General features: G+C 47.3%; 1 protein-coding gene across 4 annotated transcripts; it reads right to left on the reverse strand.

The window, feature by feature from the left end:
* Positions 1-2,451: 2,451 nt before the first annotated feature.
* Ythdf (YTH domain-containing family protein) lies at positions 2,452-15,729 on the reverse strand. 4 transcript variants are annotated; one of them, XM_077661926.1, is made up of 5 exons: positions 15,310-15,729; positions 9,492-10,883; positions 5,925-5,989; positions 5,783-5,844; positions 2,452-4,288 (listed from the first exon to the last, which is right to left on the reverse strand). In XM_077661926.1, exons 1-5 carry the CDS (start codon positions 15,338-15,340, stop codon positions 4,285-4,287), a joined length of 1,554 nt encoding a protein of 517 aa, XP_077518052.1. In that variant the 5' UTR covers positions 15,341-15,729; the 3' UTR covers positions 2,452-4,284. The 4 variants fall into 4 exon arrangements, with proteins under 4 accessions (XP_077518052.1, XP_077518055.1, XP_077518053.1 ...); XM_077661929.1 differs by having other exon boundaries at positions 5,783-5,841; positions 5,925-5,986; positions 15,310-15,720; XM_077661927.1 differs by having other exon boundaries at positions 5,925-5,986; positions 15,310-15,720.
* Between the last annotated feature and the right edge of the window lie 7,368 nt (positions 15,730-23,097).

The following is a 23,097-nucleotide window of genomic DNA, read 5'->3' on the forward strand; positions in this document are numbered from 1 at the left end:
AGACTGCAAATGGGACCCTCAGATGTGCAGAGGTCTGCGGAATGATTCTCCCCGCATAGTCGGCAACGTGTCGCAGATTTGCAAGCAATTCCTGCATTGTAACGGACGAGGATGTAGCGGGTCGACTCGGTACACTATGGACCAAACCTTTAGCTCAGACGGGCATGAAGATCCTGAAAATGTTGCAATCACAGACTCTGTCGGCACACGTAAGCCATTAGCATCTCTGGTGCAGCGGCAAACTCTCTGGTGCAGCGGTAAACTGATAACACGCCAACACTGGCGTCCTCAAAGTCAAGTAGTTCCCGAGAAGCCGATGGGTCCACGCCGCGGATGATCCCTTTTAAACATGCGAGTTGCTCTGGAATAAAAGGCTTTACTGGAAATAAGGCGAAGGATGTGCAGCGCAGCAACTCCGACACGCACTGCGCGTCCTAAACTCCCCTGTATGTAATAAATTTCCACCACCTTCAGCTGCTCCTGGATCATTTTAGATGTTTTTTCAATTTTAGGGCCCCGCCTCCAAAGGGTACAAGCGCCACTGGAATGTCACTCACGCCATTTCGACCGAAAGAATCCAAGGGGAAACTTTGGGCCGGCAGGCTGGCGAACCAGGGAGCCGGACCCCCACCCGGGGAAGCTAAAGACATTGCACTAGGCCTAAGGGGACACTGCCCCTAACTATCGATACAGCAATAAAAAACACCTGGCCAAAACCCCAGCACGTAGAACGGCCTCACCGAAGAAGGGAGTCCGCGTCGGTCAGCCTTCGGAGATCTTCTGAAGACCTGAAGTCTTCAGGCCCGGACACACAATCTCACGACGCTTCTTCGTGGTGCCCTTGCGTTACGATGGCAGTTTCAAGAGCCCTTCATCTCCCTCGGTAGCGTGACGACCATGTCAATCTTCCCATTATTCCTGGCAGTGGCAGCATACACGATATAGCTTAACCGAAGCCGCATTTCCTGGCCACATCGGCTCTGCACACTACTGTTCACGCAGCTGCCAGAAACTGCAGAATAGAAACCTGGGCTAATTGCGAAATGTTGATTATTCATACACTAGCGCTACTGTAGTACAGTCATATCCACATCCGCCCCCTAATAACATTGTGCAGGCGATGTTGAAGTTCACACCACCAGTCATTCAAACCATGCGCGAGACGCCTACTGATGGAACTTGTACAGAACCAGAGCACTAAAGATGGGCCTCATTAAGCATAGCGACGCAGAAAGGGGGTCTCAATAAAGGTGCTATATGTCTGGGATGTTAAAAGACGACGGTTCATAATTATTCTCCAGCAAGAATTATTTTAATGCGTTTTGTGGAAGCTGAGTTATAAGCAGACAAAATTTGAACTTCCGCGTCTTTCCCTCTCTCGCACGCCAAAACAGCGGCGCTCATCCGCCGGCCCCACTCACTCGAAACGTGGTTATTTGGTGGGGGGGGAGAACCCTCATACTGGGTGTAGGGAGAGCAGAGGGGAAGCAAGGGAGAAGGCAGTCGGCGCACGCGGGGTGGCCTCGGTAGAGCGCGACGTCTGTATTCGGCGCTGTGAACCAATGACAACCCCACCGCTGCTGACGTCATTTGCAAGACGTGACATCGTCTGCCAGGTTTTTGCGCGGAAGCACGGCACCGCGCGTCGCGGCGAGGTGCGAAAGCGGAAAATTTAAAGATTGTAAATTTCTCGCTCGCTTTTGAGGTCTCGTACGTGGCATGGACGCTCGGAAACCTGTACTCTACATAGTGCAAGCATTTTAAAGCCAAGCTCAAACACCCCTTTCTGGGGCCCTTTAACACCGAAGACTGCAAATTGTACCTTAATGCCAATTTCACAGTTCGTCGAAGACATCTCAAATATTCAGAATGGCGCATCGGCAGCACAACCCTAACACCAACGAACAAATAGCCCACGGCTGCTTTTAGATGTACAGAATGAAGCACCTTGAGGTTACACTAGCTAGCTAAATAAACTATTGCATTCGAAAGCTATCAACCCTACTTTCTTTAGCATTCCTTCCAAACGCACTTCTGCATTTGGAATGAAGGTGGCTGTTCAGTTATCACATAACATGCACCTTTGCAGTATGCGACCTCTTCATTCGCAAAGCCGTTATCAGTACTAAACTTAACACTTGTGTAGCTGACATCTACAGGATATGATGCACTAGTGTTCAGAAGGGGAAAAAATTCTGTGCATACTCAACAGGACATCACAGAGGCACTGGAAAATTGCCACTACTGCAACATTCACTTTTAAAATTTTGCCGACACATTTTGCAGTGGGAGCCGTGGACCCTCCAAGCCAGGCAGCTCGTGGAAATGGAACGCAGTCCTCTGAAAACGTTTTCAGTGACTCCAGTCTTGCCAAACAACAAAACTACCGCTTAGAAGGATGACAAGGCTGTTTGCCACAGTGAAGAAGCAAAAAATAACCACACTGTGAAGTTCAGTTACGCATACTTTCGTGTAGTTCATTCGTGCTCAGTGTTTATTGGCGAAGTTAACAACAACAAAAGGATGCCATAGACCTCACACAAGTAACGAGCGCAGCAGTTTCCTGCACGTACCGCATCTTCCATTTCATTCAGCTCGATATGCAATTCTTTGTTTTTCATGTCCTTGCATTTGAAACGAGCACTTCAATGGAGTTTTTCAACAAGGTGTTTTTCAAGTTACAGAAAGCACTAGAACGTGTTTTTAAGATGCTCGAAAAAAAAAAAAAAATGGATCCACACGTTCTGCACGCCTCTGGCCATTTTTCTCTTTTCTTTTTGTAATGCACAACTGTCAGAAGTGGGCCACAATACACGTGCAATGACTCGCAATGCGAAATACACCAGCCTTCTAGAAAAAGGGAACTAAAAATACATGCAGGTATGCATCTTCTACATGGCATCCAAATTGCTTTCAGAAAGTCGACTCAGTCCAACAATTGGATTCAGCTTTCGCCGACCAAAGAAAATAAACAAATTAGAAGTTCAGTCCAGAAATAGATACAACTAGTCACACTTGACAACCGTTTTTCAGCCCCCCGACCCACGAAGCAACAGTACAGTTCTTGCAAGTCCACACTGTCCAACGAGCACGCACAGGCCACATACATCCTGAAACACTGCGCGTCTGCTCTTCACAGTGGTGCGTCCAGTCTGTCATTGGTCATCAAGTCCAGTGTTTTGAGTCCATTGTTTTCTTCTTTTTTTTTACAAGTCCTAGGAGTCCCAAATTCCGACAAGACAAACAAACACAAGGAGTCCATCCAATGATGCCAGTTCAGGTTTTTTTTTTTTCTCTAGTCCCTTCTTTTCGGTAAACCCACCGACTGATAAAATTTGTGGTCAGTTCCATTTTCCCACAAAACAATGAGAGGAGGTCCGGGAGGCTGTGCAAAGTTCACTCACTTGCCCCCAATCCTACTAACAAGAAAACAAATGACATAAGAAAAGCAAGAAAAAGTATCCCAGAAAGTCCACGTGTGTACCGCCACCTTATCTTTTTTTTCAACATTTTGCCCACTATAACCATTCTTTCTTTCTCGTTTTTTTTTTGCATTACGCTGCATCAACAACCGCATGACAGGAGTTGAGAACCAGTGAGGTAGAGAAAAAGAGAAACAGAGGGGGGAATCGAAATCCACGCGCACAAGCCATATGAGAGAGAGCAAGAGTACAACGGCAAGCGGCAAGAGGGATTAAAAGCTCATGGGATGGGAGGGAGAAATAATTGTTGCCAAGCTTTAGACAAGTGGCGGCGGCAAATAAACCTAGAAAAAAAATGGTAAAAGCTCCAGTCTACACATTGCCCCCGCCAGCCCAGCCTGCCCCCCTCAAGACATGCTGAAGACTTCCCCTCTTCCAACTTTGGCAGGAAACTTCGTGACAGTACCTCTCCACCAGAATCATCGGCTGTTGGTTGGCAACCGTGCAGCGCAAGAACAAGGTTGTAAGAGGGCACGGAGAGAAGAGCAAGAAGCACTCTGTGGGGAACAGCGTTTACAGGAATAGAGAAGAAGTGGCCCATGGTCCTTGCCTCAGCAGAGGGCAGCACAACACGCGAGGTGCACGCGCACACAATTGCACACGCACGTACGCACACAGCAGAACCACACAGAACAGGGTGTTGTCACCGCAGAAGACGATGAGCCCCTGGCACACAGGGCATGTTACGGTGGCGCTTTCCAGTCATCATCGAAGGGGTTTCCGTGGCAAAAAAAAAAGGAGGTCTTGCGAAGGGGGAGGGGGAGAGAATGCCGCCGAAGAAGGCTCCGCTTCAAGAGCTGCCTCACCTGCGGTATGAGGTAGTGCAATAGCCCTTGTAAGGATAGCAGCAGTGTAGCCACTCCTACAATACAACGCGTGCAAACAAAGCTACGTTTCCAAATAACGTGCAGCAGAACACACTGGTCATAAGGCCTGGGTGTGCAGCTTGCTCATGTGAAGCTATCAAAGGAAGAGGACATGCAAAAAAAGGCTCACTGTCCACTTTAAATGTGAAATATGTCACTCAGACAAACTTCAATAAGGAAAAAAAAGTGTGTGTTCAAGAGCCTGTTTGGGGGGGGGGGGGGGGGGGGGGGGGCATAAGATGACACACCTATATATGTGTCATCTGTATTTTTGAACTCTCTAACCTTCACCAGTGAAGAAACCTCCACTTTTCAGCAGCTATTAATAGTGAAGCAGTTTTGCTAACACACCACCTTTACTCAAATGCCACTACAAAGGAGCAAAAATTGAAAGAACCAGCTGCGTTGTTGGCGATGCAATTTAAACAAAGATAAACCATAAACTGAAATGAACCATCCATTCAACAGGGCACGCAACAAGGGTTAGCCATATGTTTGTAGGAAAATGCTTTTCAACCCCAGCATGCAACAAAGTGGAAAAAGAAAGCTTGAAAATAAGGAAACTAAACATTCACCAGCACAACGTGGGCACTGCTTCTCAATATGACAAGTATTATTCCAAGCAACCAGTGTTGTACTGCACAGCCAATAATGAAGCTGATGCCTTTTCAGCACTTTCTGTTCAACCACCCCATCCTTACCCACTCAATCTGCAGTACAGAAACTCCAAACTGCAGCCTACTCACTGAATGCTTAAAAGGGCTCAGAGACACCTTCTGGGAAGAGCACATCTACTCGTTCAATCACTGCACTGTGTTGTTATGAATGCATGAGCCAAACAATACACTTCTACATGCAGCAGAGAACCCACAATCACGAGCGAAAGTTGGCGAGCCCTTCCTGGCGATTTTTTCATGCTCGCACCCTTCTCCATCCCCCACGCTCCTGGGTATACCAGTTCAGAGGTAGCTAATAGTGAGATTGTTTCAGGCGTGAGGCAACTGCAATGGCCGCAGAAAGTAAGCTGTGCTGCTCCGGTGGGCCAGGAAGCTCTGCCCCCGGGGAATTTCCGCACAAGTTGGCAGTGGGACCGGCAGAGGAGCGCCGGCCCTTCAGCGCACATAATGCGAAGAGAGGAGAGTGAAACATATGAAGACGCTGAATTTCAAATTCTAACTAAAGATAACTCAGCTTCTACAAAGCGCATTATATGTTTTGCTACGATGTTCAAGAAGCAACATCTTTTAACATTCCAGGCATACTGCAACTTTATTAGAGCCCATTTAATAAAAAAAAACTGAAGCAGCAGCTAAGGGGCACAATACATACTTAAGCTCAGCGTCAGCAGCCAGGTATATAATTCTCCATAATGCAAGAATGCAACACTTCCTTAAAAAAATGCAAGCTCGGGCAAAATCTGAACACACAACTTACCATGCCTGTTGATGGTGGTACCTCGACTGCATGTGGTGGTTGCTTGTTGGCATGGGCATCTGCTACAAGTGCAACAAGAAAAAGTCAGATACACGAATGCAAACCCACTGGGCTGTGCTCACACAGCCGTAATGCATGTTACCTTGTTGTCCTTCATCGCTTCTGCAGCTTTCAAGTGGTCGAGATTGGGCAGCAGTCCTGGCTCTGCTGCATGAACAAACAGCACATTTAGCATCTACGACAGCCAACCGATGGCAACTCTTGAGAAGACACAGGAAATAGCACAGCCTGCCGCTCCCAAACACCACATGACAGAAGGAAATGCGTTGATTTAAGGGACCAAGGACAAATTGAAGATAATAGAAAACTTTTCTAATGACAAAGAGGTTTTACTTTCGCTGCAAATGGATCTTTCATGAGCTAGAAAAGGTTAAAAAATTAAATACGTGTATCACGAACACCAGCTATTCTCGTAAGTAAAACTGCGGAGACGTTGAGGCATTTTATCAGCCATGGACACCTGAAGCTAGGCTACATCTCCGCTCACTTCCATATGGCAACCATGGAGTCCTTTAGAGTTGAGATCGAGTAGCACAGAAAAAAAAATTTCCATTTTTACATCCAATTTTCTCAGCAACAAATGCATCCTTTGCTGGAGAACAAATAACACAGCCAAATAGGGCCATGCAATCATTTTTCCATTAAGAACAAAAATTAGAAAAAAGGGACAGAAGTGTCCCTACAAAGTAACCTCGCTGCATCACCCAGCAAACAGTGAAGTGAAAATGGATGGTCACACCCGATGTCCTCAAGATGTGATACCTCCTAGCAGAATGACAGTGCAGCAACTCATAGTGATGTACATTTCACCATCAGCCAATTATACAATCCTTTGCTGAAGTGTACAAAAGGAGTTTGCTCACTGCTAAAAGAAAAACCTCTGCACAGACTGCAGTGGAATAAAAAATATTTTGTATCAATGCATTTACTTCTCTTGCTGAGCAACATCAGCTAAATCATGGTGCTTTATAATTGCAATAATAATAATAATAATAATTGGTTTTTGGGGAAAGGAAATGGCGCGGTATCTGTCTCATATATCCTTGGGCACCTGAACCCCGCCCTAAGGGAAGGGATAAAGGAGGGAGTGAAAGAATAAAGGAAGAGAGAGCTGCTGTAGTGGAGGGCTCCGCAATAATTTCGACCACCTGGAGATCTTTATTGTGCACTGACATCCCACAGCACACGGGCGCCTTAGCGTTTTCCCTCCATAAAAACGCAGCCGCCGCGGTCGGGTTTGAACCCGGGAACTCCGTATCACTGGCCGAGCGCCCTAACCACTGAGCCACCGCGGCGGGGCTATATAATTGCAACATTTCCCATTTCTACCCATTAAGATGCCTTATTTAAGACCACTTAAATGAGAACTTTAACAGACCACACACATAAAGATTCAACGTTAGCTGTGACTAGTTACTAGTATAAGCAACAATGAGAAATGGAAGTCAGTGACCGCAATTGTAGGCAAGTGCCTTCATCATAAACATACTTTCTTATCACATCTCACACCTTTGCCCCAGTAAATGATGACAACAAAGGCAAGAATTTTCTTTGCCACTTACTCTGATATGTAAATATATGAACCAAATGAACTCATGATCAGAAAGGAGCCTCACGAGATGTGCCAAATTTAGATGTTCACCAAATTTATTTTAATGCAAGATACAGGCGCCCCAAAAGTAAAACGGAGCATGTTTCTGGAAAGATTTGGTTTTCATTTTATTTTTGGGGCACTAAGAACTAGCAGCAATGGAGAAGTTCTTTTGAGATGATAATTTCTGCCACACTCTCTCCCAAAGCACTTGATATAACCTTGCAGTTCTTATTGCCCCTTTCACTGCAACAGGACCATAATCCCAGTTGTTCATGCCTTGGATATCAACGTTGCACTTTTAGCTAGACATTATCAGTATTTTGGAGACTTGGCAAAGGAGATGACAGCCCCTCTTCCCAAACACTCCTGTTAACCAACATTTCTAATGACAAAATGAAAGAAACGACAGCAGAAGGCACAAAAAAACAATGCAACAAAAAGCTGACACTGTCACTTCCTGCTCATCAAAGAGTGCAATGCCTGAACTACGGGGATGTTCGCAACCCAGCTTTAATACCAAGCTGCAGTACTGCCACATCACAAATCTCAAGTTCAGGCTACGGGCAAATCCCGACAATAAGGCAAGGTCTTGCGCGAATTCTCCTCACTGTTATAAGCCAGGTAAAGTGCTGCCACCTCATTAGACTGTGAATTATGAATTGGGCAATGGTCACCATTAATCCATACACTGCTTATCAACAGGATGACATCATGCTGCAAGCATCGTTCAGTCTGCAATAACACCCCATCAAAGACAAGGCTTGTCAGTGTCAGACGCTTATACTACTGTGCCGACTGGTGCATTTGTAAGCATATTTGCCGGTATGAAATGTGTTCAACACAGGGTGTCGACATGTGTTAGGGCAACAAATACATTAATGGTGCATTTTGCTTTGCACCCCCCCCCCCCCCCCCCTCCCCTATCAGACTGGCACATCCCAGCAGCAACACATACACTGCTTCCATGACTGCTGGCCCAACACCAGCCCATGTTATAACTGACCTCTGCTACTGCTTCCAATGCTTCAACCAATCAATCTGTGCTATCTAGTGCAATGGCACCCAACTATGAAGATGTCTGGCACATCCATTTCATATACCAGCATGGTTGCTTATTAGAGTGCTCATATAAGAGGTTCGCTCTGCAACCCTGCATCAGAAAAATGTAATTTCAATGAATGTGGTGGCTGGCACGAGACATTACCAGAAAAGAGGCAAACGTCACAAGGCTTGCGAATTTCTTGCCTGATCACAAACTGACAGAACAGAGGGGCACCATAACAACGTTGTCGGATGAGTATCTGTACAGGCCCTGTCTGAGCATGCATCTGCAAACTTATATTGAGCTTCAATTGCAGTTATGTCATGTGACAGACATGGTAATTTTTTGACAAACATTTCTTGTGAAACAGTCACATTCAGTTTAACAGCTGCGAAAAGAGTTCTTGTGGTTCAAGACAAAATCAGTTAACCATTCTCAAACTCTGACTGACCTGATTACTTATCATGTATATCTCCTTCCAAGCAAACTGAAAAATGACAACTGCTTCAGGATAAAATTTTTGAAAAATATGCCCATGTGACAAGCAGCACCTTTCAGTGTTTTGTGTAACTGGACAACGCTCACTAGGGCCTACACCCCACCTCACAGCACATCTACCCTGAATGAACAGTTACTCCCTAGTTTAGAAAACCACGCCAGACTGCTTGCACATCACGGCAGGGTCTTAACGGCTTGCATGTCATGACATGGGCGCCATGATGGTGCACCCCACACAGCTTCAACAGTGCACATCAAAGCAGGTAGTGATGTGCAGACTTTCATCATGTTCCTGATCTGCCAAATTGGCAGTCACTATGACATCAATGCAAGCTATCTATAGAAGGCTCGCAAATGCTCGGACAACCTGCTATACCTTGGCTGCAAGGCAATAGATAAATGCACACTGGTTATACAAAACACGAGGCACTTCCCGAAATGGCACAGCTGTCTACAACATGCGCAAAAACATTACGAAATGCCTGAAAGAGAGACACAAGAGATGGGAGCCAGACCTGGTCCTCCTGCAGGAACCGACGGAAACTCCCGCTGTTCGTCCTCCTCCTGACGCTTTTCATAGTGGAGGAAATCGTCAAAGATGGACGTGGTGTGCCTGAAGCCGTGCAAGATTTTGAGCACTTGGCGGCCCTTTTCCGGAGGCACCTCCTGGGTGTCACGAGAGTTGGTCACTGGCTTGTTTTCGTTGTTCTCAAGCCGGATGTGCCGCAGCTGCGAGTTGGGCACGTCCTTGACATACACCCAACGCACACGAAACTGCCCCTTCCACTTGTCCTGGGCCCATACCGACGAAGAGGCCGTGTAGTCCACTGGCGACACCATCTCGGCCATGCCACAGAAGTGGCCCGACCCATTGACGCTGAAGAACAGCAGCACGGGGCCCTGCGCGTCACGGTACGCAGCATCCAGCCGCTTGTTACCATGCTCCGTTGAGCACCAAATGGAGTACTTGATGGACCGGTGGATGTCGTCCTCGGAGTAACTCTTGATGATGAAGTACCGTGCCCCCTTTGGCTCAAGGTCAAAGTCCTTGGGGTTGTAGTTGTTCTCCAGCCGCAGCTTCTCCAGCACGGGATGCGTGTAGCTGCTCTCGGGGGGTGGTGGTGCCTGGCTCGCCCAAGGCGCCGCATTGCCTCTGGGCTTGGCGCCATTCTTACCCTCCCAAGTGCCAATGTCCATCGGGTGCTTGCTGGGTGCCGCTGCAGGCAACAGCGGACTCTTGCTCTTCACTGCCTTTGGCTTTGCCGGCTGGCTTGCCACCGACGCCCACGAGAGCTTCTTGTCACCACCAGCCACCTTCTTGGGGTCCTTGGTGTATGGCTCCTTGGTTGCAACAAAGTCCTTGTCACCACCCAGGGCCAGAGTCCGTAGTCCCTGCTCAAGATGCTTCAGCCCCCGGTCCATTCCCGTCTGATCATAGTCACCCCGATAGTACTCTTCGGGATAGCCCTTGCTTGCCGCTGCTGCCGCTGCTGGCTGCCCAGAGCTGGCTGCTGTCCCCCACGTCGAGTAGTCGCCACCACTGCCCGGGAAGAAACCAAAGCCCTGGCCATAGCCCGCAAAGCTGTTCTGACTGAACATGCCAGCGCCACCGTCAACGTAGTGCTGTGGCGGCTGCTCACCACCTGCCCCCATCTGACCCCCGTAAGAGCCAAAGAAGCCAACAGGGTCACCACCATTGCTCCAGGCGCCATCACCAAGGCCCTGGTTCAAGTAAGGAAATGACATGGACGCATAGTAGCTGGGGATGTACGGTTCGCCAAGGTTGGATGTTGACAGGTGGGGCTGGTAGGTCGTCTGCTGCTGCGCCGCTGGCTGGGGCTGCTGGTTCTGGTTGCGCCACGAGTCAAACTCTTCATCCTTGACCATGTCCTTCGGGCCGTTGCTCACTGTCAGGGCAACCAAAGTGGTAGCAATCAGAAACCAAACCAAAACACATGCTACGGAAGAGATGCTGCAGAAGCTCACAACACGCAAGTTAAATGTAACAAGCACAATGACAGGGCCAGCAGTTTCTACACAGCCCGCTCAAATAAAATGTATTCAGTGGATGTTGCCATGGCTACACTGACACAAACCACTAGTGCCATAGCTGCACAAAGCTACAAGCTTTTGCCCCACTCTACAAAATGCCCAAGACTTCCTCATGTGCCTTTTAAATAGTCAAGTTGCCCTGAACTGACCTCCAGCAAGAATTTTCCAGCTTGCATTAGTGCAATAAATACACCCACTTTGAAGCTTACCATGTCAGCCTAGGGCAGAGACTTACACCAATATATACATCTGTCACTCCCAGCAGCTCTACATGCTTGAGTTACTAAGCACTGATGGTCTCTATTAGACCATGTGCTCTAATGTCTCCTAGACCCACCTACATGAGCTCCCTGCATTCAACAGCACCCATAGCAGCAGCACACTCATTTCTCATAAGCTATGTTCGGCATTTCTGCCACTATTTTCAGTGCTATGCTATAAGTTTTTCTTCATCCACTATAGTCACCAAACACCGATAGCAATTCACCAGGAAGCAATTTGCATTGCCTTCTAACGCTGTACACAGAGGCTGTACACAGTTTTTCATTCCTTGAAAAAAAAGCTATGCAAGATTTGCATCAGTTATTTTTATACTCCTGTCACATCGGCAACCTCGATCATCAGTGCATTTTGTGTGCAGTGAACTTCTGAAACAAAAAATTACGGAGTGCACTTAAGACTACCTAGGTGCTTTGAATGTTAAGGCAGTTTTTATTTTACTTTTATTTCCATTTTATTTTTCACTCCTTTCCTAATGACAAACCTACTAATTAGCATACAGTCATAAGGCAACGTATATAGGAGGTTCACCATTGTTCACCAAGAAGCATCGCAGTTTAGTGGGCCTATGGGTTGCATGCTGGCCTCGCAATCTGAAAGCCCTGGGTTCAATTCCCCCCACCTTCGGAGGAAAGTTTTGTTTTGCTTTGAAACCACAGTGACATCTGGGATTTTTGGGACCACTGCTACTAATCAATGCCCATGTCAGGTTTTGTTGCCGACGGGTCACATAACGCTTTCGCATTACGATCATAGTCCATTCTCATTAGCCCAGCTATCTCCCTGCCGCTGCCTTCTAGGTGAATACTTATGTTTGAAGCTGTGCACTGCAATTTACAAGTGTGCTTGCAATAGCCGAAAACAGATTAAACAACACAATCAAAAAGTACTGCAATGCACATAGCTGCATGGCACGAACTTGAAACACTACCTCGTGAATCCATCCTCAAAATGAAACAGAAATCTTGAGGCGAGGTGTGTATCAATATCAAAATTTACGTTTCCTCCATCTTATTGGGCACCTATTTGAATCCTTTAATGCCCAGTGTTGCAAATTAGTGACATACTGTTTGCATCCATACCCATTACTACATGAAGATGGGATCAAAAGTTTGACGTCAACATGCTGTTACAGTAGCCGATGCATTCCAGTCAAAATGCTTGGCACCACTGTGAGGAAGCTGTGTGAAGAAAATCAGCATACAAATGTGACTTCTGGCCAGCGTTCATCAACTCTTGATTGCAGTTTTTGACAACTTTTGCAGGAAAGGTAGTATGAATTTGTAAGGTAAAAATGAGTATGTGCCTGGGCCTTTAGCCTTTTTAGACAACCCCTACTACTGCGCAAAACAGAGAAAATGACCTCTTATTGCGAATTTGAGACATTGATTTTTCAAATTTTAGTGGCACTAAAATATTTTTTTATTTGGCTTCAAAATGTGGGTACATTAGCACAATGTGGTGCGTAATACTTTCTTAAATTAGGCATTAAAAGGTAAATGAACTAGAGTGTTCTTGACAGACTCCAATTATGCTAGATAATGCTGACTGCGGTTAGCTAAGTGCGAATTAGTCAAGCAGGTTTGAGAAACACCATGATGCAGCACTCAATCCACAATGAATTTTACTAGCGCTGGCTGAAGCACGACTGACAGTAGTGAAGTACTGCCTAAAAAAAAAAAAAGCATTTCAGGCAGTACTTTTTGGAGTCTGCAACTACCATAAAGGCTTTTGGTAGATATGGTCAAACAAGCAACTGCCAGCATCCAACGAACCTTTTCTTTATACACAAAAGCAGAGAAAAACCTGCTGTCCTTCACTTAATTTTAACATCAATTCTACTGCTGACAGAAAATTTCATGGACAGGCTACCACTACAGATTACTGGACTATGTAGCATGCAATCTCCTGCAAAGCCAAGTAAAATAAAGTATCCATCACTTGAAGGACACTATATTAGGAGATTTCACCCAGAAAGATTGAGAAGGAATTTACTGGACGAATACAATTCTGGATAAATTAAATGTTTCAACTCTACACAGCAAGTAAAAATATAATTAAAAGCGAAATATCTCAACTGCAAAGGCAGAAGCAGTTCTTAGTAGATATTTGAGCCTAGTTTTAAGTGAGAAGAATGAGGATATTTTAGAGCACTGCAATATCCAGTAGCCTCAAGTTATGATTGTAGATTGTAGGCAAGATTTAGTTAACGGGACACTAAGTACAAATTGATGTTGGCCTATATTGATAGATTAACGTATAGCAGGAAGAGCTTTCATTGAAAAGTGGAGCTTTTGTAACCTAGAAAATGAAATGCAGATATCGCTGCCACAGGCCTTTTTTCATGAACTAAATAAGATAGCATTACCGTTTACTGTGAGGGTAGGCCTCACCACTAATCACTTCTAAGCAGTGATCACGAGTCCTTTTCATCATCATTAGGATTATTCCATTTTTAAGCCAAGTTTCCTGTGCTATAAGTGCACCTATTACTGAAAAAACTAAGCGCTACCACAAATAGCCAACAATCGATTTTTATAAAAGAACCAAAAATTAGATTGAACTCAGTGACCCTTTAGTGCACAGAAAATAGAAATGACAGATGATTGTAGATGGCACGCACCTGAAATCACAGATGCTATAACAGTAGACCACGTGCAGCTTCTAAAACGCACATGAGAGCAGGTGGCGATAAGTACTGGGTAAGCATGCAGTCTTTCACCGAGGTCCTGGTCCACAACGAACGGTGGTCACTATGACGGCAGTGGAAGCCATTCATAGGACTCGTACAGTGACCGCTGTCTTCACACTGATGTGAAGGCAGAAATTGACCAATCGTGTAGTGGGGCTGCCTGATGGATACACAGTACCTATGGCGGCAAACTCTACATATAGAGCTTTTGCTCGTTTCTTGGATGACTAGCCACCATTATATCCAAAGCACGCAACACACTACCTTCGCTCGGAATAAACCTCGGAAGATGATAGACCCCCCCCCCAGGTGGTAAGTTCTACGACACTTTCGGACGATTCATCGCCCTTTGCGCAGCCAATCGCCCCCTTTAGAACGAGCGATATGGCGGCGAACGCTTTTCCATTACATTTACGTCACAATGCTTCTCGCCTCACGCTATCAACACGCCCCATCAGCCAGTGGGCATTCCGGTCCGTTATCTTCACATGCGGCCGACTCTCCTGCAGTCGCTAGGTGCTCTGGTTCGAGAGAAGAGCCGTTTATCTCACGTCGGCAGCGGCCAACCCAGCACCACTCGGCAACGGGGCAACGTCCGTTGCCAGGCCGTTGCCATAACGCTTCGGATGACCGGCACTCTACGTCGGCTCCGAGCATCACATGTCGCCACCGCCATCGCTCGCTCAAGGGGCGCCAAAACGGATGTGGGCACACCTTGGGCGGATGAATCTGCCACCGAGAAGGCGACCGCGACACGTATTGTCGCGACTTCCGACGCAGTAAAATCTCGAAGGCGAACGCCGCCGCGCAAACAGCGTCTGCGAGTGGTATTCGGGGACGGGGTCGCCGTTCGGCAAACAGCTGGCGGCTGCGGAGGCGGCGTACTACGATGCGCAGTGACCATCTGCGCGCTGTGTGCCACAAGCGTCAACGCATCCGCTTCGGGCGGCCTTACAGAGCTAGCCTCCACCCGCACCAGCGTGCCAACGGCGGTCGCCGTCCTCTGCTCGAGGCGCCGCAACTGTTACGAACACACAAGCGCGAAAAGGTCGCGGGGATCAACGGCAGCGAACAAAATTGCACCAGAAAAAGCAAGGCGCGTTTTAGGCTTAGAAGAAGCACAACACTGCTCCACACTTGCACACATGTGAGCAGAGGGACGTCGCAGAATTGTGGAAACGCCCAGAAGCTCAATGCGCCCGCAGATGACACGCACTTATCGTCCAGAAGCAGCTCGGGTCGCTGCGTGGGTCGAACTGCCCACCACGCAACTGGGCGACTCAGCAACAGGCCGCCACACAGATCCTCACCTGGATTTCCTTGACTTTTCATGCGTTGCATCTCCAGGAATCGGCAAAACGTGAACGAAACCACGGAAAGGAAAAAAAACTGATCGCTCAACTGTCAGCACAAATGCTGTCCCAAAGTCTTCACGTCCCAGGCCCCCACAGAGCACTTCAGAAAAAACACGAACGTAGGGTGGCCATCTTGGATGTCGTTTGAACACTGCGAGACATCACACAAACCACCGTTGGCCGTTTTGCTTCGTCTTTGAGGATAGATTAGCGGTACGTTCGACTCCTCCTGGGCGTGTCTCCTCTTTCCGGCAATTTTTTCCCGCACTGCTCTGCGTATGCAGTCCGCGGATAGGCTACAATTGTCTTAAAACCACCACATACGAAACACGGGAACAATGGCGGCTCCTCATGTGCCCGACTCCCGCCTGAGATGGTCACGTGGAAATAAACGTCACTGCATGATGCGTCCAGCGATTAGGCTTCCAGCAATTAGGCTTCGTGCCGCGTTTCGTTCTCAGATGCCATGAAGTGGCAAGCTCAGCTGCAAATGGCAAGATACAACGGTGGCAAGCACAAAATCAACGCAGAACAGCTCACGACGCCGAAGCTCTCCGCAGGCATATAATGAATGACATGGCGACAGTGGTTACGCAAAATGATTCGCAGTTTCAAAACCCTCTATATTTGCGCCTTCATCAAAACACTAGCTAGTAACTTCCAAAAAAAATTGTGTGCTTAGAAGTTCCAGTTCTTTTTTGACTGGGGCCGCAACCCATGACAACAATGCATATTTAGGGAAGTTTAATTTTTTTGAGGCTGTCACAGTATTGAAATGCGTGGAGAATTGACGGGAGTACAAATCACCGCACGCCTTTAAAAATAGCACATCGTCAAAACAAGGAAACGCAGCCTTGACCGGCATGTTGACCGCGGCGGCTGCGTTTCGATGGAGGCGAAACGCTAAAGGCGCCCGTGTGCTGTGCGATGTCAGTGCACGTTAAAGATCCCCAGGTGGTCGAAATTATTCCGGAGCCCTCCACTATGGCAACTCGTAATTCCTTTCTCCCTTTCCTTACGGCGCGGTTGAGGTGTCCACCGATATGTGAGACAGATACTGCACCATTTCCTTTCCCCAAAAGCCAATTTTAAGCTAACCAACCTATATATATATATATATATATATATATATATATATATATATATATATATATATATATATATATATATATAAGTGGCGCCATTTCACCAAAGGAGGGAGGTGGGTGTTTTGCGGTAGGTTTGAAGACTCTTCTTCAACTGCTTTGATTATCATTGATCTAAAAAAAAATTGCCCATAACTGCACTAAATTTCAAGTCTTTCGTGAAAAAGCGTCTTCAAACCTCTCACGAAACGCCCCCACCACCGTCCTTTGCCGAATCTCCACGGCCGACCAACGACATATGGCGCCAGCGGTGCAATATCGCTCAGATATATAACGGCTTGTTTTGTTTCGTCGTCGCCGCAGACGTTGCGAGTATTCGACTTTTTTTTTATCGATTCAGGCAAGTACCCCAAACGAATGTACCATAAAACAATTCTGCCGACCAAATGCTATTTCTGTGCGAAATTTAAACTCGAATAATTCCCCAGTTTTGCTCACAGAAGCATTCTCTGCGGTACGAGTTTAATTTCAGAGCACGCTGTATATTAGCAGAGAGGTGATGCAACAGTCCTCAAATCTGTGCCATGATGACAGCCGCATTTTTCAGCAAAATTATGCTCACATGGGGTCGCATTTTAATGCTGTCTGATGCCTAAACTATATATATAGTTTAGGCATCAGACAGCATTAAAATCAATGCATCAATTGATTGAAACATTTTGGAAGAAAAGTTTCCTCTAATACCATATGCAGATGTCGACGGCCCCCCGCCACCTCAGCTTCTATCCTAATTATGACGGAGAATTCGGCAGACGCATGGTTTCACCAGGCACCGTCGCTGCTGTACATGTGCGGCGGCGCGGGCTCGTCTCACGTGGTCACTGCCGTACATGCATGGCGGCGATCGGGTGTTCGAAAGATCGCGCCATGCTGGGAGGTGGCGCTATCTATTGAGATATATAGAACAGGTTACAAAAGAAATGAAGCAACGAACTGCTTTATTTATTGGGCAGGCAGCCTGTCTTAAGCCCGTTGTGCCATTGGCGGTGCTGGCTGGGCAACATTATTTTTATTTCTTTGTTTCTGCCCACACTAATATCTGTCTGTCTGTATGTGTCATCAGCATCCACCTGAGCGCAGCCATGCGGCTATGTTGGAGTAAAAACCATTTTGCTAGCGCTTCTCTCTTCCGGAAGAAAAAAAACTAATTTCTGCCACTGCTGTCTTAAAGGTACAAAGGAGGAAGGAAAGAATTTAGGGGAGGCCATTGCATTACATTTTTTGAAGCCGGACGTGAGGGCTTAAATTGGCCGCCGTCTCAGCGAACTTGCGCATGCTCAGCAGACGACGCTGCTGCGTCCAACGTTACTATTGGCTGCGCCGTCGGCCAGTCCTTGCGAAAAAACGTGACTTCATGGCGATGGCCTCTCCTAATTAGCTTTCGTTAAAGGGCCCCCGAAACACATTTTCAGTGCATTGTTTTGTCTGTTGGATGCATAGAATGGGTTATAGTGATGCTATTAGCATCGGTCGTACCGCGTATACTGTGGTCTTTAATATTTTAATTAGCTCGCAAAAACAAATTCGTGGCGCTGACGATGTCACCATACAGTGGCGGTTTTTAGCAGCGGATATGACATCACTTTGCGCTAGCTTGATGATTGGACAAAGAGTAAATACACTGCGAATTGGGTTAATAACTAGAGATACGTTTTGTCAAGTTTTTGTGTTTTATATTACATTAACAAAACCAGCTTGTTTGCCCTAGATAAAAGCACTGTAAATCAAGTAAAACAAAAACACGCCACCAGAGGCACTGGCTACTTTTTGCATCGAAGGACTTTGCGCCTCTGTGTAAACATCCTACGACCTAGCACTACACACTTATGGCTACTCTATGCATCTGAGAGCGGCTTTGCGGAATCGATCCGATCGTGCCATTGCATTGTATAAGCGTTCGTTTCGGTCCCATGGAAGGATGCGTTCGTTTCACATTTAGCAGGCAGTGCGCATCGTCAGTTTGTGGAGGATCACCAGGCGGTGGCGCCAGATGGCGCCACGTTCCCGTCAACAGCGCGCGCTCTTTGCTCGCCGTGGCCAACCAGCGCGCTAGGAGAGCGACGGGCGATGGTTGGCGGTAAGCAGTAGCGGTACGCGCTATGCTAAATGTGTCTGATATCTTGCGCAGGCTGTCACACTGTCGCAGTATCTCGCGCTCGAGTTCGGATCCATAAGTAAGGGAACGTCACTGATCAGTGTTCCCTTCTGCGCCGTCGACGTGACGGTGAAGCATCGCTGGGTCAGCTGGGCGTTCACATGGTTGTTGTAACCATACAAACGGCGCTGCCAACCTTGGCATGAACGAGTTACAGAGAACAGGCAACCACGGAGTGCAAACTTCCGCCACGTGCTAAGATAGGCTGTTCTGATTGGTCGCCCTAGGTGTCGTCATTGGGAGAATGAAATGGGAATGGGAAGCTGCGCGAAAATAGAGTTGAGGGCAGCATTTTGTTAGCTTGTATTTTGTTTGCTTGTATTTCTTCATTAAATAACTCCCGTTCCTATGCATCGATTCTCGTAATTATTTTTGAGTCAGCATCTGTGTGACATAAAGAATCCATCTGAAGCGTAACCGGCATCCGTTCAAGCGGTGTTTCGCAGCCCCTTTAATGCTCCATGGAGGCACATAATAATAATGTTTTTTTGGGGAAATGAAATGGCGCAGTATCTGTCTCATTTATGGTTGGACAGATGAACCGCGCCATAAGGGAAGAGATAAAGGAGGGAGCGAAAGAAGAAAGGAAGAAATAGGTGCCGTAGTGGAGAGCTCCGGAATAATTTCGACCACCTGGGGATCTTTAATGTGCACTGACATCGCACAGCACACGGGCGCCTTAGCGTTTTTCCTCCATAAAAACGCAGCCGCCGCGGTCGGGTTCGAACCCGGGCCATGGAGGTGCACAAGAGCCGATTTTTATCATGACTGGCAATTCGCTTAGTAAATTTCTGGCACTCACTTGTTGTCGCTCTCAGCTTTGTTAAGTTTACTTCGAGGCGTTCAGTTGTGCAATGTCGTTTTGGCAGTACAGGGCGTTTTTTTTAAAATTGTACCGAACTGAGGCACTTTGTTAGCTCAGAGACGTCAAATAAACAAAGAAAACACCACGGGAGCACCTTTGCTGAGAAAAAATTCGGCCTTTAGATGGTTAAACGGGTTCTGAAAGGAGCTCAAAATAAAGATGCGGTATTCCTGGGATTTAAAGGGGCTCTGAAACACCTTTTGAGGAGAGTGCTTAAACTTTCCCAATCACGGCGTTCACTCGTCACGAACACTTGAGACAACTAATACAAATTCTACACGCAGCAGTTCGCTAGTCGTTGCTGGCGATTTATTGATGCACGCGACCTCCTCTGAGACACGGTCCTACATATTTCTGTTGAGAGATGGTTATTGGTTAGATTCTTTCAGGCGTCACGCAGCTACCATGGATGCGGCCAATCAGCCTCGTCGCTCGGGCGCTCCGCCTCCCGGGAATTACCGCAGTGGGACCGGCAGAGGAGCGCCGACCGACCGTGGAGCGTGCAAACAGTGACAGAAAAACCCCTGTCCTTTCTTACTATCGCTCCCCACTTTATTTCCCTCTCCCTGTCCTTTTATTCCCGCTAGTCGCAGCTCAGGTGCTTCTGCAGGTTCCGATAGCAGATGCATCGGCTAGCAACATCTTTTCCTTCCATTGTTATTTTATTAATAAATAGCCGCTAACAACAACAACAAAGGAAATGGCGCAGTAAGGGAAGGGATAAAGGAGGGACTGAGAGAAGAAAGGAAGAAAGAATGGAGGGCCGTACGCGTAGTGGAGGGTAGGTAGGCATAGTAGATAGGTATAGGTAAACTTTAATGATTAAAATCAGAGGAATATGTTTCTTCAGGCTTGTGGTTGGGGTCTTCATTCCAGGACTCCACTGGCTTGAGCTGTCAGACGGACCTGAGCGCTGTTTGATCTTCGATTGCTGCAGCGTGGTCAGCATCTCCGTCCACCGCACAATGACGTGTACTGCGTCTGTAGGTGGTTCGGTTTCGCCCGCATCCCGACAAAATGTGGAAGAGTGTTGGGCCTCCGGAATAATTTCGACCACCTGGGGATCTTTAACGTGTACTGGAATCGCACAGCACACGGGCACCTTAAATTTGCATTTCGCCTCCATCGCAGCAATAATATTCGCCACGCCTCTATTACATACCCGTCGCGGTGTCTCAGTGGTTAGGGCGCTCGGCTACTGATCCGGAGTACCCGGGTTCGAACTCGACCGCGGCTGCTGCGTTTTTTATGGAAGCAAAACGCTAAGGCGCCCATGTGCTGTGCGATGTCAGTGCACGTCAAAAATCCCAAGGTGGTTGAAATTATTCCGGAGCCCTCCACTACGGCACCTCATTCCTTTCTTCTTTCACTCCCCTTTATCCCTTCTCTTACAGCGCCCGGTTCAGGTGTCCAACGATATATGAGACAGATACTGTGCCATTTCCTTTCCCCAAAAAACCAATTATTGTTATATTATCTCACACATATATGGCAGTTTCTCTCGGGCTAAACTTCCAGTTTCTGGGACTGGCAAACAACTATAATTTCCCTTTCTTTATGGTTTAAATAAAAACTATCATCCCCACCAATTTTTCGAGAGGCGCAGGGCTTCATACGTCGTGTCGACTCGTCGCTTGGAACTGAAGGATGGTCTATAGCAGAGGTTTACAGTAGCACTGTTCGGCGCGGAAACACGTTAGTAGCTAATTTAGAGTTAGTTTATGGGGTTTAACGTCCCAAAGCGACTCAGGCTATGAGGGACGCCGTAGTGAAGGGCTCCGGAAATTTCGACCACCATGGGGTTCTTTACTGACATCACAGAGTACACAGACCTCTAAAATTCGCCTCCATCGAAATGCGACCGCCGCGGCCAGGATCAAATCCTCGTCCTTTGGGCCAGCTGCCGAGTGCCATAACCACTGAGCCACCGTGGTAGCTAGTAGTGGATTTAGAGTGCAGGGGCTATGCAAGGGACCGCGCTGGGGAGTACAGCCCATAGGAATGCATTTAAACAGAAGTATGCAATGTGCTTTCCTGATTTTGCAGTGAGTTTACAAGTTGGTTCTTCCGTTAACAAAAGCTGAGTACATCCCAAAGCAGAATGCGTAAATAGAGAACATCATTTAATTCAAAAGCAATATATTTTCAAAATGCCAAAATATAAGCATGCCATGCTAATACCCTAGCATCAGGATACTGGCCTCCTGGGAGCACGGCCCATAGAAACAAGCTAGGTGTATTTCAGCATAATGACCGAGGCCCAAATCTACAGCAAAACAAAAGCTTCTCCCACAAATCTCCAATTACATTCGTGTCCGACCAAAAACTCATTTTTGCCAGTGCAGTACGTGTATGCTGCATATAGCTCGAGCTAACAAGCTTTTTTCACATTTTAGTTCTTGCAGCTGCAAAAGCATTTCCAGAAGCTTCCACATTAGCGTGCTCTGCCACCAGCAATGCTGCTTGCGACAGTGTGGGAGCCAAATTGCCATGGGTAATAATGCCGCTGTGGTTTTGGTGAGCGAGCCAATGATTCTGTAGGAGAGGATTCGAATTGTGGTATGCGCTTGCGCTATTAGGAAGTACTGTTTCCAAATGACATTGTTTGTAAGGCATCCTACAGCCTCCACAACTTTTCTTGCAAGTGACAAAGGGTGGGTCAATCAATGCCCCCTACAATATGTGTTGTATCACATGATGATGAAATAATTTTATTTGCACCCATCAAGGATTCAGAGGGCGATGAAGGCTTGAGTCTTGACCGCCATCATCTTCCTCCCCTTTCAGCAGGCTGGGGTCCTCTGGGATTCAGCAGTGTCCAGGGCCAGTCGGATGACTTTCTTTTGTTCTGTCTTTCTGGCTGACCATTGAAGCCACCCAGGACCCTATATTCCTGTCTGCTTTGTTGTGGCTAGGGCATGTCCGCACCATGTGGGTCATGTCTGCAACTTCATTACACTTCATTACACTGTTTACACCTCGGGTCTTGGATCGCCGGATGCCATCTGCCGAGTGCTAGTGGGTTGGGAAAAACCCCCGGCTGTAACTTTCTCCATATGACCTCTTCCTTTTTGCTGAGGTAGTGTCTGTCTTCCTAATCTGTAATGACTAAGAATATCTTGGTACGTGTTCAGCTCCTCGTCAATCTAAAGGGGCTCTCTGCTCGACGAGACCGCACTGGGATCCTGGTGTGCGAGTCCTCGGGCCAATGCATGCGCTGTCTCGTTTCCTCGGAGGCCCTCGTGGGCCGGAGTCCAGACTAGGTTGATTAGCTCTGCCGGTGTCGGGCCGGCAGTCAGAATTTTGACTGCTTCGGCAGACACCCTGCCTGTGTTGTAGTTGCGGACAGCCGATTTGGAATCTGTTATAATCACCCTGACGTTCTGTTGAGTTAGGGCTAGTGCAATGGCTGCCTCCGAAGCCGCTGTTGCGTCCCTCTGTCAGATGCTGCAGCACGACACTCGGTCTCCGCCCTCCCTGGGTGCTAAGGCTATGAAACCCGTTCCGCCTTCGTATTCCGCCGCGTCAGTCTAAACCATACCCTGTCTGTTGGCTAGTTTTTTCTGTAGAGCTTCGCT

This window comes from Amblyomma americanum, chromosome 4, assembly GCF_052857255.1.
Source record: "Amblyomma americanum isolate KBUSLIRL-KWMA chromosome 4, ASM5285725v1, whole genome shotgun sequence".
Taxonomy (NCBI): domain Eukaryota; kingdom Metazoa; phylum Arthropoda; class Arachnida; order Ixodida; family Ixodidae; genus Amblyomma; species Amblyomma americanum.